This window comes from Harpia harpyja, chromosome 2 (genome assembly GCF_026419915.1).
Source record: "Harpia harpyja isolate bHarHar1 chromosome 2, bHarHar1 primary haplotype, whole genome shotgun sequence".
NCBI lineage: Eukaryota > Metazoa > Chordata > Aves > Accipitriformes > Accipitridae > Harpia > Harpia harpyja.
Genome location: NC_068941.1, coordinates 52,767,282 through 52,784,237, shown reverse-complemented (window position 1 = coordinate 52,784,237; position 16,956 = coordinate 52,767,282). Strand labels below are relative to the sequence as shown.

General features: G+C 37.6%; 1 protein-coding gene across 17 annotated transcripts in view; it reads right to left on the bottom strand.

The window, feature by feature from the left end:
* Positions 1-16,956, bottom strand: part of TENM3 (teneurin transmembrane protein 3) — a 641,819-nt gene that overhangs the window by 137,955 nt on the left and 486,908 nt on the right. For 11 of the 17 annotated variants that reach the window (XM_052779556.1, XM_052779554.1, XM_052779572.1 and 8 more), the window contains 2 exons: positions 11,002-11,239; positions 5,904-5,996 (listed from right to left, as the gene is read on the bottom strand). In XM_052779556.1, coding sequence (XP_052635516.1) covers positions 5,904-5,996; positions 11,002-11,239 — 331 coding nt within the window. The remainder of the gene's footprint in view (positions 1-5,903; positions 5,997-11,001; positions 11,240-16,956) is intronic. The other 6 variants (XM_052779583.1, XM_052779651.1, XM_052779597.1 and 3 more) reach the window with 1 other exon arrangement.

Here is a 16,956-nt window from a genome sequence, read left to right as displayed (position 1 = left end):
CTCCTGGGAATGGGTATCATGCTTTTTGTTTGTTTACAAAAACCCTATCAGATACATTAACTGTCAGAATCAGAAGAAAACCATTAACTGTGGAAAAATTGGTGGTCTGAGATCGCAATCAATCATTGCACTGCATCTACTGACTGGTGTGCTCTCTCTCTGCTGACAGACCCTATTCATGCTGGATTGAACTGGGTTCTCTGAGTGAGACCATGACCCTCACCTGCCACTTGACATTAGAGAGCTCTGCCTGGTTCACTAATGGATAGATCACATCAATAAATCTGATTCCTTGCACTGAGTTGAGGAAGCAGATGGAAAGAGAAGATTAATCTCTACCAACTGACATTATAGGGAAGATGTAAAAGATAACAGAAATTACTGGCTAGGTCTCATATGAACTCTGGTCCACTGATGCATGAGATCAGCTTTCCCAGTAGGCTCCAGAAGGAATTGGATTTTTGTTTCTCCTTGAGCACTTTATGCCTGTCTTCATCTTCTGCTAACATTCTTCTGAGATGAAACCTTGTAGCTGGTGGTGTTTGCCCTTAGCACAGGCTTATGACTGACTTCCACAGAACCATATGGCTGCATTTAACATAAACCCAAGCCAGCACAGAAACTACATTATGCTGCGAATTTGTCTCAGTTTATTTTCTGTGCGGAACTGCAATCAAAAAATTGCTTAGGAAGAGATAAAAGTGAATTTCCGCTTCCTCAGAGCCGATATTAATACTACCATAATCCCAGAAAAAGCTCCAAAATCACATCAGATCAAACGATGATCAAAGTTTGGGGGAAAGAAAAGAGAGTAGAGCTATTATCCATACGCAAAACCAGAGGAAACATCTGTGGGAACTGGAGATAAGCCTCTTCTAACAGCTTATTCAAATATTTCAGAAAAACACTTTACATATGGTAACACTTGCTTGAATTTGGGTGGGTTTACACTGAGGACCCACTTTCTTTACAAACTGAAGACTGAAAGCCAAGAAAGAAAAAAAGTACTGCAAGGGTTGCAATTGCCTTCCTTACTGCTTGCATGTTCTTTCACATCTGGCAGGTTACCGCTCCACTGCTGGCTGCTGCTGGAGAAAGACTGGAGAAGTCAGGCACAGCAACCTGCAGCTGAAGCTTCAAACAGCAATTCAGACATGACAATATCCCAATCTACTGTGAAAGCCACCAGGACGTGGTGACTTGAAGGACTGGCTACTGACAAAAGCCCCAAAATTCCTCTCTTCAGGTGTGCAAGAGTAAATCTCTTCCTCTGCAATGCACCATCTCCTTGGTGGCATAAGAAAGAATATAGTGCTACAGCATGCAGAGGGCACCGGTAAACATCCTATTATTTCTTCCACGAAATTCAGATTTGGGCTGCTAGCTCTCTCCCACGGAGAAGGAGGAGTTCACTTCTGTGATATATAAACACGTATCTAGGATCAAAAGAACCAGTATAATCAGATGGCTCTGCTGAGCCTGCTCTTTCGTGCTCCTCTCTGCTATGCTGTTACTCTGTAAAAATGAGCAAGGGAAACAAACAACATCAAGCCACACTTTGCCGAAGTGAGCAGGAGAATCTGATGCAAAGGTTGGCTCACGGTGCTGGGCGGGCAAGCAATGAAACCTGCCACAATTTTACTCATACTCCTTGTTGCGGGATTGTCCCATTACCTACTTTCCAGAGGAGAATGAAAATAGACTTATGTATTGCTGAAAAAATAACAAGTGGCTCCGTTCTCCTTACAGGCTTCTTCTGGATCTCTCAGAGGATTAGTACTTACACAGACTTCCATCTAGGTTACAGTAAGTGACTTGGCTCTTGATATTGTTGGTGATACTCACTTCTAAAGTAGGCAGCAATCGAAGTGAACCTGACATCCCCTTAGTGCACTTTCTGATAGTGACAGTGTTCATGCTATTCCAGTTTTCCTCTCTTCAAAGGAAGAGAGAGTAGAGGAAAGCATCCGAATTTTGCAGTGAGGACTGAAAATTCTCATGTAAGCATAAGAACTTATATGACAATTCCTTATCTTGTTCTCTGCTCTTCTGGAATTATATCCCTACCAAGACAGAGAGAGAAAGAGAGACAGTTGTCTCTGAGATGAGGTATTCTAATCTTGGCCAGTTCCTGTCTTGAACATTGAATAAATTAAGGTTTCCAGGGAGAAAATCAAATCCTCCAATCTCTTTTACTACCCTTGCTGTCTTCATAAAGCTGAAAGAGAACAATTGCTCTAAATGTCTCAAAAGGCACATGGAGACAATTTCAAAAAGCAAATGTGGTTTAAGAGAGACTCAGAGTTGCATTATTTATCCAAAGATTAATCCAGAAGTTGAAACAAAGGTTGAAATTTCATCTGCAGCTGAAAGACCTGACTGAGCTATTGGACATTTTAAAAGGAGATAAAACCAGAAGGAAGTTAAAGAAGTGAAGTATTATTCTGCCAGTGACTGATAGGATCTGTTTCTGCCTCAGGCTGGAAGCAGGCTGAAGTTCCCATCATAATGGATCTGTGAACCTTAGCTCACTTATTGATGTCCACAGCTGTGGTTCTCTTGCAATTCGGAGTCTGTGATAACCTGTGATGAACTCTGTGCTGCCACTACTACGCTACCAGCAGTCACTCAAACAGCCAGATTCATGTCACTACAGTGACAGCACTGTCATAACCTCTGAGTTACAGCCACAACCACTAACTTGGCAACTGTGCATATACATGTGATGCAACCCTCATTCCTGTTTTCCAGTCCTTATTGTTACTTGGTGAAAACTTGTATACTACACTTGTAAACTCTTTCATATGCAACATGCCAATATTCGTAGACTTGAGAGACCACCATTCAGGGATTCAACAAGGCAGAGGACTACACCTTGTGCCCACAAGAGGGAGACACTTTATCTTTAAGAGTACTCATTTCCACACATGCCTTTTTGGAGCTGGACTTCTCTTTGTTCAGCCAACATTATCAGAGATGCTGGAACTATACAGTCATCCAGGACACCATGCCATGATGTTTGGTATTGTTTTCTCACCTGTTTGAATGTGACAGAAAGAATCTCCAGAATCTGTTAAAATTCCTTTCTGGTTCAACTCGAGCTCCACTTACTGGGATGGCAGGCTCAACTGCAGCCATGCAACTGTAGAAAGAGGTTAGCTTTTAATTTTGTAAATTTTGTGTGCTTAACTTTATGGTGTTGATGACATCTTTTTACTGAAGTGTTTTTTTGTTTAACTTGCGATTTTTTTCAGTAAGTTTGAAGAAACTTCAGAGATTGCATTGAAAGGCTTCTTATGAGCATAGGCCATCACAGATACAAAATCTTTGGTTTGATTATTTCTGGCTTCTGTCACTAGTAGTGCATATGCCAGCAGCCAAAGCTTCTCATCATCCTGAGTCAGTCCTATAGGCGATGAGGTGCATGCTATTCAAAAGGATTTCACAAGTAATCACAAGCAGTAAAGGACAAGGAATAATCTTGGTTTTCATCCTACTCCTCTAGCATTTTATCTAAGTCCTACCTTGCCTAACCAACCACTCTCAGTTACTCCTTCTGGACTACTCCATCCACCCATTTGCACACCCACTCCTACCCCTTTTGTGCCGAGTCATTTCCAGTTTTCTCCCCCCTGCCACTCTACACTCCTGGCTTCTTCCACTCTTAAATTTAATTCACTATGTCCTTATAACAACCTGACCTCTTTTAAAGTCAGCCCTCCTGAACTTGTTCCCCAACAGATGACAAAAATCCCCAGCCAACCTCCTTGCAAAGAATTCTTACTTAACTACAACAGGAAGTTTTCAAACTCAACCCTGAAAAAGTATGAAATTTTCAGAAAATGAGGAGATTCTATAGAAACAGAAATGCTAGGAAGCTTTATCTATAAGAAATATAAATACAGTCATTTGCTGATAGTGAATCTTACTTTTTTTTCAGATTTTGACATTTATGTAACTTGGGGAAAGGACTATCAGGTTAGGTAAAAGAAAAACAGACTTTTTACTTCAAACTAAGCTGATTTGTCAACATGTACACTAACATATGTTTACATATTAGAAAAAAGAATACTGGTACCAAGTAAAGCCAACAATAGATACCATTAAAATACTTTGAGATTTCCAGCTGCCTTATGATAATTAATGCACTGTGCACAAATCTCTCAAAGCTATAAATGACTATTCTTAGGTCTAGGCCTATGAATCATTACAATTTCTATGCAAAATGTCTATTTCTATTATCATTATTAACACCAAAATTGTCAAATTCATTAGATTGATATTCTCTCCATAAGCCATACAAACTAAGAAATAGTATATCATAATGTAACGCACGCATGACATGAAAACAAAGAAACAAATATATAATGATTCTAGCTGTGACACAGTATGTTAGTGAGGTTGATAAACTGAATCTGCATGCTGATAGCATGTTGTAGTCTCAAATCTATTATGCTTTGGAACTGATGTGTTATTATCTCTGGACCACTTTCACACCAGGAGATGATCCCTGCTAGCATAATTTTAAAAATGAAGGGATTACAAACAAGATAAATTTCATTGTATTGTTACCTGAATTAGTGTCAACTAACAGGAATTTCATATAACATAGCCCGTTTGCCAAAATACTTGCATTTGGTGGTCTCATTACAAACATATAAAGCATAAACCAGGCATGATTCTATTAACACTACTTCAGCAATTATGCATTTCAATCAGTATTGAATTGTAATTGGTCTACAAGGAACAGTAGTAACATTTGGTTTTGTTCTTTTTTAATAAAGTATGCTTACATTTTTACTTTAAAGAAAATATATTAGGGTCTTCTGGTAAATATCTGCAGGATCTTTGAGTTTGCTGATAATGATTAACTAATTGAATTTAAAATACCATTCTCCTCCTGCTGTTGATTTTAATTTGTGGCTAAGTGAAAGTTTAAGAGTTTTTGGAACACGAAGCAGATCAATGTACAGTGTCAATATATTTTACAGATTAATTAGTTATTAATGGGCAGATGCAGATCTCCTAATTTAATCAAATAGCACCTTATGCCTTTTATAACATTAAGAGTTACAATTAGCAAAACAGAATTTGGACATAAAGCTCTGATTTTTACCATAGTATAAACACAAAAAGAAAAGGCAAATTTATGATTAATAATTCTTCACTAGAATTTAGCACACTGTGCTGATTAACAGGCTGGAACTCATTAGAAGTGGTACTGCTTTGTCAGGGTTTTTTTTGTGTGGATCAGAAACCAAGTATACTGATTTGGCATAAGAATGCCAAAACATAGTTCAAATATAAGACAGATATTAATGACAAAGTTAAGTAGATATGGAACAGTTCTAGAATATAAATTTTATTTAAACAAATTGAAATATTCATTTATACAGAAGTCTCTATTTCCAGTTGTGTATTTATGAGCAGTTTCAATTTCAAACTAGCTGGTAAAAAATATTACAGATTAGATATATAATTCTTTTAAACTTCTCTGATTGGTCATTCCTTATGCTATATTAATATGTCATAATATTTCTAAAACAAACATTTGCTAAGTAGTAAATATATTACAAACTAAGGATCAGATCTGGCAAATGTGTAATCATGCAAATAGTTTGCAACAGCTTGCAGAATCAGGCCATAGAGAATTAATACAACCTCAACTGCACTCTTACTTTCTTAAGTGAAAGCAACCAAATTTGGCAGTCAAAGTTTACCATTTTGTATTTACCATGAGTCAGTATGACAAATTATTTAAAGCATAATTTTTAAAAAATCAGATATAAAGATGAGGAAGTCTGTCCCAGATGTTTTTGACTAGTGTAATAAAACTTTTTTAAAATCACATTTTGTCTTCTGTGTCAACAGTTAGCATCATGCAAACACTTAGAGTCACATACCCATAACTGCTATCGTGATATGTTGGAGAAAACACATCCATCTCTATAAGGTTGTCATGACCATTTGCAAGGACTGCTTGATTTCCTAATTCTCTATACACAAAGATACAAAAAGATGAAATTAGAGTGGCATTTTCAAATTAAAGAATGGGATGATCCCACAAAAAGAATATACTAATTCTGTTCATAACTTTCTTTTTCCACAGATGTGCAAAACTGCAACTGCATTTTGAATGTGCGATTTATCTGCCTTCCATGCTGTCCTTTGAACTACATGCTGGACTGTAACGTGAAGACGCGGTGTTACAAGGCTACCATTAGGTGGTCACTACCCTTTGGTGATCCCTTATTTATGTGCAAGTCCTTGAATAAAATACCTGGCTGCTCTCTGTGGCAAGACAGGCTTAAGGACTGAACAGTGCATAGTGGGGGATGTTGTTTACTTGATGAGGCTGGACCGCAGATGAAGGAACAAAAGTGAACTGAGACTATTAAAAGACAGTCCCTCGCTGGCTCTCTTGCACAGCCAGTCAGCCAGAAAATATGCAGAGGGCTGGCTACCAGAGTGGAGATCTCCTGTTCTGCAAATTGACAGTTCACAGCAGCAGGGGAGGGAAAGGAAGGACCACAGACTCTGGCTCTCTCAGGGAATGGCACTATTATTTTGTTTAGAACTACATATTTCTTTTGTCCTATGTAAAACAGGAAAAGATTACTTTTGGAAAAAAAATTTGGGTCCATGCTTGTTTCAATGGCTGCATGTCTTTGAAGAGGGGAATGATAAACTCAAGGAATACTGCGCAAATACTACTGAATTCTGCACTATCAGTGTTTGCCTAAGAGACAGGGGACGAAATACACAGTGTGGTCAGATTCCAAGTATTCATAGTGACAGCAAGGGATTTTTGAGCAGGAAGGATGCCAGAGAGACCAAGCAAAAATCTAAAGTAAGACACTGTTGACACCAAGGGAAGCTTATAAGCATATGGGCCCTGTGTGCTAGGATTCAAACACAGATGCTTGGGGAGCACCCGACTGCATAAGAATGTCAAAAGAAAACAGAACTTTGTTATTCAACTTTAGTCTTTGAAAACAATACTGGTTGTTTGACTTAATGAACGTGTCTGACGTGTGTATATACTGACCCCATAATTACGGTATGCCGATCCTTAAAAATGCATTCATGCTCTCAGCAATCTAAGTAGAGTCCTGTTTCCTCAACTTGCAGACCAGCCATGTGGCATGCCCAGAATGATACATGGGGTCTTTGGAAGAGCAGGCCTTGAACTCTGTCCCCAGCTTCTACCTTTATTTTGTACTATGCCTTCTCAATATAAGTAATACGTCTAATCAAGTCCATGTGTGAAAACCTGAAAGACTTACAGCAAGGAACAATTTTGAATTTGATTAAACCAGACACTGTTTTAGTAGGTGGAATGTGTAAAATAGCTGCTTTGAGCAGACTTTAACCTACAACAACACTGTGCTTTTGCAGACAATCAATCAGCCTCTACACAAATTGATTTAAGACTTCCCTGGAAACTATCAACACCCTTTCCACACCTTAATCAATACTGAAGGCGCTAGCTTCATTGGCAATCCACCCCAATAAAGACATATGGGTACGTTCATCACACTTCAGGAGTTTCTACAATCTTGACATTCTAAAATGAAGTTTGGATCAAGCTTGCAGAATGCTTTTGAAGTAACACATTCTAGGAATTGTTTTGTCTGTACCACTTCTGAGGTATTCTAGTACTTTAATTAAATCCTTCAAAATGCTGAAGTATTTTCCAGCCATCAAGTATTTCTTCAACCAGTTCCCTCTTTCTTCTCGGTAAAATTAGTAGATAAGTAACCAAACACGGTAATGTTCCTATCCACTCTATTTTTAAGTATAAGTTAGGGGTAAGAGAAGACTAAGCAGTATCAGTATAGGCTATGAAAAACATGTTAGTTTCTTGGTTAGTTTCTATTAAAAATTCAGAGTCCATCATACAAAATATAGCCATCTTTCAAAAAACCCGAGGTATTTTATACAGAAAATCAAGTAAGAAAAAGCAAAGCTCTTCTTTGATTCACTGACACATTAGCACAGATTCTGAATAAAGTTACATAATATTCTCAGAGATTTATTCCTTGACTGGACTATGTAAATTTCCCCTTGCTGACAAATTTATCTCAGACATTCAATGCCTAAAATTAATGAAATATTGCCTGAGAAGCACACTAAGAGATGCTACCAGCTTACTTTGATCAACAAATTTACAAATTCTAACATACTTTTCCTCTGCACATCCCTAACATACCTAACTGACTGCACGTTCAAAAACTTCTGCACACTCAAATGTTTAACAGAGAAAGCATTTAAAGAACTGATTTACTAAGTATTTTTAATTATAAGTAGTTTAGATCCTACTAGAACATAAAGCCATGAGAATGCAACTAATGATCCTGGTGCTCATTACTAAAACTAGTAGGTGAATAAAAACTTAAAGACCAATGATAATAAAAGCCCCTACTAATATTTAATTACTTAATCATAACTTATAATATTCAGACACCTCACATGTAGTCTTGCATTTGCATGATTTTGGCTGTCCAACCAGTAATTCAAAGAACAAAATGGACAGTTATCCAATATAGTCCTGCTTTTTTAGTTCTTCAAAAGTTAGTAGTGTTATATGGTGCTGGCTTCTCCAGCAGATCTATTGCTTCTACAGCTGAACCTAACCCCCAGCAGGTTGGGGAAGAGTCAAATTGTAAAGATCATTAAATGTCCAATGAAAAGGTTCTGCATTCTGCAGGAAATCTGCAGAAAATATTTTCTTACTGTCTTGCCTTTTTTTTTTTTTTAATGTAGATTTTATGGAGCCCCAGTAGAGTGAAGACAATTTCTGCCACTGCTCAGTAACCTCATTGTCATTTAAAGATGGCATCAAAGATGAAAGAAGCACTCATGTAATCCAAGTTACAGTTTTAGGCCCTCATAAAATTTTAAGCAAAGAGTCTTTCTATGTTTAAAAAAACATAAATTGGAATTTCTGTTGGACATCACCTCACAGTTCATCCATTTAACCAGTAACTGCAATGCTTTACACAAAAGTATTAACTCTACACAGAGCCAAATTGCAGAGTATTCTATTAAATATACAACTGAATCCAGTATTACAAAATATATATTTCAAAGGCACTTCCATTACTACTGCAAAATGATAGGGACTAAAATCTCCCTCAGGCTTTGCAAATACATCTCTCTCACCTACATGCACATACACAAAAACAGCCTATTCACTATCCAGCTATATATGACAGCAAGTTGTATGTCATTTTTATGCCACCCATCACCAATATGAGCCTACAGAGATAGAAAGATAGCTATGTATATATGCTGACATTCACATTCTGTACCTCTAAATGCCCGTCACCTAAGTCAGATTTAAAAAAAAGGAGGGGGGGGAAGCTGACTATGAGCACAAGCTAAAATAATGCCAGTGAGGAAATAAACTGTCTTTTAGGCTGAGAAAAGGACGAAGGAAGAGACCTATCACAATGTTGTTAATATAGTTGAAACTGAGCTTAAGAATCACACTCAGTAGGGAACCTTAACCAAAAAGGGAAAAATCAATGACAAATAAGATGGGTTCTTCACCTCCAGAGTTCCAACCAAGTGAGACTATTACAGAAACTACAGTAGTGCTCTCTGTCAGTTTTTATGTGAAATTTTCACATTTCAGCTCATTCACAAGTGTTCAAAACTTGAACACTCAAATACCCTTAGCTTTTCATCAGGAACATTTAAAAGATGAAGAGACTCTACTTGGCAAAAAATATTTACTCCAGGTTGGAAATGGTATTCTCATTCAACTCCTGTGTCTTTTTCTTTATAAACACAATAAAAACATATACGGCAATAGTAGCAACCATCAAAGACCTTACGCATCTACTGAAGATTAACCAGTGTCTGGAAAACGTCAAACATCTTATTCCCACTACAAAAACTTACTTGTTCTGTAAGAAAAATCTTTCTTAATGTACTAATTTGTCTCAGTATGATGATGAAATCCCTTCAGTGGAATCCTGTTCCGCAGTGTCTACGTCAAATAAGCAATACAGGAGGGTCCAAGAAAACTAAGGAAAGGAATAGCCATTCCCAACAGCCAGGCAGAAGAGTTGCCTGAAACATCTATGGGGACAAAACTACCTAATAGAGAATCTTAAGGTCATGTATGTTTTACATTAGTCAAAATCAGCTGGACTATCTTTACTTCGTTACAAAACATAATTTAAAGGGATTCAAAGAATGAACTGAAGGGATTTCATAAACATTTTCAAGAATTAGTGTCAGCTTCAATATAGTTATAAATGCTCAGTTTGATGACTAAATTGGAGTATTATGGCTTTCGTTAATAAAAAATTAGTGCTGAGTGAGTGTAACATGAGTATTAATTAATCACTGTAGGTAAATTCAGATCTGTGCCAATAAGTCCTATACAATTTTTTTATAGATCATTCTGCATTATACATCATTCTGCATCTCAAGAAGCTAGTGTCACCCTTTAATATTAGCTGCTTCTTTCCTAGAGCCAGTTATCAATTCTAGAAGACAAAAAAGAATGAGGACAAATTTATCATTATACCAGAACTGAGTTCCTTCGTCTCACCAAATCCTAGGCAACTTTAATATAGCCTCACATGGGTATTTCTTTAAAGAGACCAAGTACAAGACTTAAAAAGTATTACTGAAAGTTCCTTGACATTCTATCTGCATGGCAGTATGTATTTGACACACAACATATCTGGCACTGGCACGCAAGGCAAGAAATTTCTTCCAACAGTCAAAAGTCACAGATTATGAACAGGAAGGAAAATGCTTGTCTGGAAAAATTAATATATTCTCTGAGTCCAATTACTTTGCAATAGGCATTGCAAGGGAAAAGAGTGTCATTGTGTATTTTAGAGATAGATTTTTTTAGTACTGAAAAGTTTTCGGGTTTGTTTCCTGAATGAGGGGAAGTATTAGCTGCTGGTCATCTTTCATCAAGCTAAATGTTTTCTTTAGAAGTGCCATAGTCTGTAGTAGTGCCTAAGTAATTACCTGCTTTCCAGTGGCGCATTACTGCCAAGGACCCAGCTGTCCTGCAGCTGGACTGACTCAGGTGTGGTTTGCAGCTCGGCGGGCAAAGCAGCCGGCGGGGCCGGACTCTGATTCCTCCTATTTGTCAGTGAGTTTCTGTTAAGTGAGGTGATGGATGGGTGATGCTGTGCTGAATGTTGCTTGTGAGAAGGTGGCAAAGGCTGCAGGGTCGACTGGCCTTGGTTATTTGGAGGTTGCTCTAAGAAGAAAGAAAATTAAAGTTTGTTATACACCATCTTAGCATTTGCTACAACCAAAACAGAATGAGAAATTCAACATAATCCTATCTAATATATCTGCATACTGTTCTACTAGCAGACATTCAGTGACATTCTCTAAGAGCAAGTTTACCCTTGATACACAAAGTTCTAATTAATATACAACAGATGGTAAAATTGCTTTTGGTTTTAATTTGTTTCAGTTTTTTTTTTAATCTGGTTTATTAACACCTACAGAAAATAGCATCTGACAGATCCCCTAATGTGCCTTTAGATTTCAGCTTTTTTTAACAAACCAACCCTGAAATTAAATGGGTAATTTCAGCAGAACACAAAGGTTTTCGAAATGCATATAATCCCTATAATTATTTAATGGAGTTTTTTAAGCTTTACTTAACTGCAATAAATTATTACAAGCTAGTTGCTAAACAGCAGTAGACTACTCTAGTTTAGTGCATTTCAAATAAGGCAGATCTGCACTATGATCTGCTAATAGATGCTAAGTATTCTTTAGCAGAAGGTCACTCTGTGAAGCAGATGTTGCTTCATGGATATTTAACAGACTGAATCACATCTGATTACAACGTCAGAAGACTCATATACTTAATGACCGTCACATCCATTAGAACGCACACAGAACAGATTTTCCAATTTCACACTATGCAATATAACTACAGTTTGGAGCAAGTCACAGGTGATCAGAGAGTTGGCCATCAAAACAAAAGGAAATATTTTTTGACTTAACCAAAGCATACAACAGCCATAAAACTTAAAACCAAAACCTCAAAACAGTAAACCCCACAATCAAATACCTCCATCAATGCTAGGTTTTAACAATCTGTTCTGCATAATCAGTAGTAAATAAGTCATAAATAGAAGACAAACCTTGTCATACAACACAATGAACACAAAATCTAAAAACCCTCAAAATACTTCATTTATCATGATTTAGCAATGACACTTAAAAATGTAACTCAAATTGCAATCTATTTCCTAAACTAATGTAGTAGAACATACTTATTAATATAAATACAAGTCTTAGGCAGAGCAGAAGATACAGGGCCTGCACTTTGCTCACAGTGTAAATGCTTTCACGTTGTTTTTAAATTAGTTGTTTGATCTTCATAAGCAATTCTCTGTTTGGAACTGGTTATAACTGCAAATTGTTACAAACCCAATAATAATACCTCAGTACAGAGAACATAGGAAAAGTATTTCTGTTGAAACAGATGTTTTTAATAACTTACAGGAGACTACTATAAAAGTAACTTAACAGTGAGTAATTTCTCGTGTCATGAACATAAGAAAATTTGAGAATCTTAAGGAACAGACATGCTAAGCTTAAACAGAAAGTCCAGCCTTCAGAATAAATGCGTTTCCGAGAACCCCATTCTCCTTTCCAGTTATCTTTTGTGGTCAGTACAACTGTTGTCACAAACTACAGCAACGCTGAATCTGTCATTAAAATAATGACAGCATTTACATTGCCAATAAGGTTTTCAACACCAAATCTCTAATACATTGTATCCCGGAAGGATACAACTGCTCAGCTTTGTCTTTACCAACACAACCGACACAAAGGGTGGCATTGCATACGATTACAATCACTATCAAGGGCTTCAAGCCACATTTCAACAAGCCAGCTACAGGAAAGTTAACAGACTAACACTAGCAAAGACTTTTTTCCCATGTCTACTTAAAATTTTATCTGATTTAGATTACAAGCTATTTATCGGCTGGTGCAGACTTAACCGTGGCCCTGTATTTTATAATATATAGGTGTATGTGTATATATAAATATATATGCACACACGTGTCTGTGTAAATAGTTATACATATACATGTGTAAATATATATGTATTGACTTAAGGACCTGACTTTTTGTCTTTGTTATTCCCTTTTTTGACTCTCCTACCTGCCTAGCCTTGTTGAACAGTGTTGCCGTGATCAGTGCAACACCATCCTCCTCTGCAGCTCCTACCAGCTGAGACGTTATTCTGACATCCCTCTTCTTCATTAATTTCTCTTCTCATTTAAAATCTCAGCTGAAAATCAATCTTTTAATCTATCATTTTTAGTACTGAAGATCTTGCACCATCCTCTGCTGAAGACAAAAGCAGAGGATAAAACAATGTTCTTCTCTTGCACAAAGGAGGGTCCACATAAGGGGACTATGCCAGGCCTGCAGGCTTGTTTCAGGTAGATGTCAGACCTTCCCACACACTCTACCAGCAAGAACAGGCATAGTAAAGGCTCTGTAAAGGATATTTATGCACTCCCCAAATAAATACATAGATCTAGTAAGTACGCCGGTAACATGCTGGAGGAGTGAAACGGTATTCCTCAGCCCATAGGCCAGCTACTCAGGCCACTATTTGGGATTTAGATTATTCCCCAAGAAATTTACTATGAACCTACAAAGCCCTTCTGCTATATAACGTATAAATATTACTGACACCGAAACTAGAGAGTAACATAAAATAAATTAAGAGTTGCGGGGTGAGCTTGTAACCGTGAGACACAGGCTAGAAGGGAGCCAGAAGAGCATAGCAAGTGCAACTTTGCAAAGAGCACACATCCTGGAAGCCCACTGTCTCTCTCCATAGGATGCTTCCAGGTGACATTTTCTAGTGTCTGAGGGTGGCTTCACTTGGCAGAGAATCTACAGCGCCCACAGAATCACAAACGCCTGAAAAATCTAGAATGATTTATTCCTCTTCTAATTGTGCAAGAGCTACAGGTAGAATTGAGCCTAACAAGATTAGATTTTCCATAAATCAATAGAGCTAAAATCTATATTCCTCTAAATTTCCTCAGTCTTCTATTGTCATTCTGAATGACAGATCACTGAGGACTGCTCTTTCGATGTCTTCTTCAACCTGCCAGATTTCCTGAATCCACAGTTCTTGCAACTGCCACGCAATTTCTAACAGAAACTTCAATCTTGCACCACTGATTTGTGAGGAAGATACAATCATCACAACAGTCGTGTTTTGAATGCTGTTCTTAAGCTGGAGCCAGATTCCCTTTTTTCACTCCTCTTTAAAGGAGTTAATAGCTAAAGAACAGCTTTCATTATTACTGTGACTTTCACACAAAGCTATCAGTCTTGTGTAGTAACTAAGCCTTGTGACATCCCTCTGACACTATGAAAACATTCTCATTGCACATGCAGGGAAACGGAGGCATATATGTTAAGGGATTCACACAGGTCTCCTAGGAAATCAGCATCACAGCCAGAAAAGTACTGGTTTTTTACTTTTCACAATTAAGGAACTGATAAAGACAGTGTGAGTTTTGTGACACGGACGCATATTTCATGATCTCTGCAACACTGGAGACTGCTCCTGGTGAAAATACTCCTGCGTGTGCCACAATGGCTAGTATCGAGACCCTTTAACTCCTCCTTCCTCTCTATCAATCACCTTGTTGGAAAATGGGAATCCTAGAGGGAAACAGTTCTTACCTTAGTTAGTGAAAAGATGAGCAGTCCTGGGACTTGGCCAGGACCCTCACAACAAACCACTTACTAGAGCCTTCCTTCTTACAGACTATCAGGAAGAAGAAAGAGCATTCAAATCTGATAAAGTATAATTGTGTTGAAACACTTAAAAGCTATTGCAGAAGGCTACAGATGCTTTGCTTTAAATTGGATTTTAAATGCTATCCTGATTGATTTAATCTAAATGCGAATGTCTGGTTTACACTAAAAATAAGCAGGTATGGGTACAGGTGGGCTTATGTCTAAAAATGGGAAGTTTTAATTAAAACTTTCTTGTTCAGTCTAGACATTAATGACTGTAGAGCAATCCCATTCATCTTAAAGAGGAGATTTCTGCAGCAAGAAGCAAACGTAAATTGGCCCAGCAACCAGCCTGTGCATTCAAGTTGTTCAGGTAGAGCAAAAAAAGCCCCACATTTTTGAGGCATTTGCTGCATAAGTCAGCATCAGATAATTATGCATGCAAACATATGTACAGAACTTGGAAAAGTCACAAGAAATCGGGTAGAAAGCTGTCTTACTACAGTTACATGAATTTTTCAAAACACATTTAAATTGTTATTTACCCTAGGGAACCACAGTGAAGCAAAGCAGCCATTTCAATTGTAGAGGTAAATTATATGCACTCTGTAGCCTTTCACAAACCCTTTTTCTCTTTTCTTTTTCAAAATGTAATTTACATTTAATTAATATTATCATTTAATTGTTACAGAATTTGAACAGCATAAGAAAGAATACAGGAAAATGCACGTGTGACAGTAAAAAGGAGAGAGAGATATTTACAATAACCACTGCCATTTGGGGAAAAGGGGTTAACACAGAAGGAGAAAAGCAGACCAAGTATCCATGAAAAAAGGTAATTTGTTGCACATTTTGTGTGATAGCCTTTCTATAACAGACAGAAAACTGAGACCTGCCAGCTAGCTACTCATCTAGGAAAAAGAGGTGATTTCCATTTGATAAGGATTTGGCTTTTTAATAGTGTATAATTAACGTTAACTTTGAGTTTCCATGACAAACAAAAAAGCGAAGACTTCCATTGTGATATAAACATTTCAAATGTGAACATAATGTAATTCAGTATCTATGTCTGTGAGAGTCTTAACTCCTTCTAGTGAAGTTGCTCCTTTTTTCCTCTTGCTTTGGAAGAGTCTCTGCCATGGTAAGGGAAATATCCACAATACATACCAGAAGTAAGCAGCTGGAGTAGACTGAATGTTTTAGTAAACTGGTAACAAAAAAGATAACCTTTCGTTTCCAGGTCACTGGTCCCTCCTCTGCTAGCCCTTGATTGCTAGCAGTCAAAAGTAATTTCCATAAGAACTGGTTTGATTTCCTCAATAAAACACTTTGATGGACTTGAAATTTTACCTAATTAATGGATGTATCTCCAAAAGTACTGTAAGCAGAAGTGGGATTTACCTTAGAAATCCCTGCAAATTGAAGAAAGTAGGTATTATTGGCTTAATTATTCCTAGAGCTCCCAAAGGAGCTCTTTTTTTTAGGTCCCTGCTTATGAGGGGGTAAGAGGCTACCTGTACCGCTATGGCCAGGACTTCAGTGATTCTGCAGGCAAGTAAAACCATTCACTCCAGAAGTGTCTGGTCTGGGAACACCTTTCATGAGAAGCTGTATTTAATTAATGAAAACAAAAAGAAGGTTATGGGTTTAGAGAAAAATTGTGTATTTAAGTGTTCATTTGTAATTAGGCAGATCTGTCTTTTGAATGAACCACTGCTTCAGTGTACTTTTTCTGCCAAGGTGTACAAGAGTCAAAGTTTCCTTTCTGATCATTTACTACAAGCTATAGTGGAAATCCAAGATAACTTGCTGTATCTGCTCATTTTGTAGTTAATCCGAAGTATTTGTTTAGTCTTATCCATGTCCAAATTGGCTCTGCCCTGCCAACTGCTTTAAGGATCCAAACCACACACTCAACCCCAGGAATGAGGTGACACAGTGCCTACCACCACAGGAGAGCCCTCCCACTCTGATTTGTTGTCAGCCTGCACTGTCCTTTTCTGCTTGCTTTACAATTAATGGACATACAGACGGGAACAGAATTAACCCGCAGCCACTGCTGCTGACTTCCTCTGAAGCACTTTGTGCTTCTGTACTAGTTACGTGCTGACAAGAATGTGGAGAAGTGACAAGGACACTTTGATCAAGACATGCATCTTGTGTATGTGTGTGTGT